General features: G+C 49.6%; 1 protein-coding gene across 1 annotated transcript in view; it reads left to right on the top strand.

Moving 5' to 3' along the window:
* The window catches only part of Yeats2 (YEATS domain containing 2), a 105,469-nt gene that overhangs the window by 87,585 nt on the left and 15,982 nt on the right, over window positions 1-1,902 (top strand). The window contains exon 20 of the mRNA XM_012516797.2: window positions 1,238-1,421. Coding sequence (XP_012372251.1) covers window positions 1,238-1,421 — 184 coding nt within the window. The remainder of the gene's footprint in view (window positions 1-1,237; window positions 1,422-1,902) is intronic.

The following is a 1,902-nucleotide window of genomic DNA, read 5'->3' on the forward strand; positions in this document are numbered from 1 at the left end:
TGTGTGTGTGTGTGTGTGTGTGTGTGGCCAGCTCAGCCCACCAGGGGGCGGGCTGGCTGGCATGTGGTGCTGGGGGATCGAACTGTGGTCCCTGGGTTTTTGCTAAAGCTTGTTCTAAGTAGGTGCTTTAGACCACTGAGCCATCTCACCAGCCCAGCTTGTTGTTTTATTACTGAATTGTAGGAGTAGGATGGATGGATGGGTTTATTTTTATATTATTATTATTGCTTTTTTGCAGTACACAGTATTGGACCCTGAGCCTCCGGTCTTTATGTACTGTACAAAGTGCTACATCTCCAGATCTTTTTAAATTTTTATGCGTCTTGCTGAGTTGTCCAGGCTGACCTCAAACTCCTAATCCTGCCTGAGCTTCCTAAGTAGCTGAGGTTACAGGCATGTTCCACTGAGCATACCCTGTAATCATGATACCGACCTCTTACCCGATTTGAAAAACTTTCTTCCCATTCTACAGTACCTTTCACTTTCTTGATGGTATCTTTTGAGTTACAAACGTTTTTAATTTTTCCGGACATTGTGGTCCTACTGTGGGAGGCTGAGGCAGAAGGCTTGCAAGTTTGGGCCTGACTTCCTGCGTGCTCTCTTCTGCCAGGCAGTGGCCTGTCATCTCCTTCCTCTGGCTTGACTCTTTGAAGGGTCCTCTCCAGTGCCATTTGTCTTCCAAGGCTTCTCCAGTGCCCTTCCTCTGCCATCTCTTGGCGGTGGCAGTGGCGGCGGCAGCCGTGGCGCCTGAGCCATCCGGAGCTGCTGCAGCGCTGGTCACACTCAGTAGCCCTCTCCTGCTTGATGCCTCCCACCTCTGAGGTCTGACAGTTAACACTCGCCAGGGCGCTGCCATGCAGATGGCTCTCAGGGAAGTAACAGACTTTAACACTGTAGTGAAACTTTCACATCTGATTTTTACTTCATTTAATTTTTTTTTATTCTGTGAATATACCTTCCTACTTTTTGATGGTGAAAATAGCCTTTTATGAAGTGATATAAATGGTGAATTTTTCTTAAATTTCTTTAACGTGATAACCCTACAGTATTCCCTTAACTTCTGTGAAATCTGAAAGTACTGGGCAGAGCAGCTGTCCCTTTGCACATGGCATAATGTCCACTGGGTAGGTAGAAACTTCAGGTCTTTGGTATTTACTGGCTGCTTGGCAGGCACTGCCCTAAGTAAGCTGTGCGGTTTTTTCTCCACTGCCTCTCTTCTGGCCCTGTGGGTGAGCAGTCGGAAGGAGCAGCCCTCAGCCCTTCGTCCGCTGTCGGTCCTGTGATGAGAACGGCGGGGCAGATGCAAGTGTGTGCAGGCCCGTCCGCCGTGGGAGCCTGCAAGGCCGTGGCTCCTCCTGTGGCCAGCGCAGCGTCCCTGGCGTCCACCCCAAGCCCTGTCTCTGGGAAGGCCACGGTATCAGGTCAGTTGCATGGCATTATTTCTCAGTTTCCCTTTCTGGACTAGAATCTTTTTGAAAGATTTTAAACAATTTAATAAGCTGTTGAGACCATACAGAGCTGGGCATGGTGGCAGACTCCCGAGATCCCAGCTCCTTGGGAAGCAGGAAGGCTGCAGGCTCGGGGCCAGGTGGCAGCCTAGCAAGGTCTTGTCTCAGAGCGGAGAAGGGCTGGGGATGCAGCTCGGTGGGGAGCGCCCCTGGGCAGTCCCCAGGAGCATAGAAACAGTAACAGAAATTCCTAGCTGTAGCTTGAATGATAATTTTCAAATGATATAATGAGACCATAGCCACCTGGAACCCTACTGGGTGTTTTATTTTCATGGTATAATTTTATGGAGTTAAGAGGTTTGTTCTTGGGCTGGAGAGATGGCTCAGTGGTCTAAAGCACCTACTTAGAACAAGCTTAGCAAAAGCATCAGGGACCGCGGTTCAATCCCCCAGC

Source organism: Octodon degus, unplaced genomic scaffold, assembly GCF_000260255.1.
Source record: "Octodon degus isolate 3935 unplaced genomic scaffold, OctDeg1.0 scaffold00126, whole genome shotgun sequence".
In the NCBI taxonomy this organism is placed as follows: Eukaryota; Metazoa; Chordata; class Mammalia; order Rodentia; family Octodontidae; genus Octodon; species Octodon degus.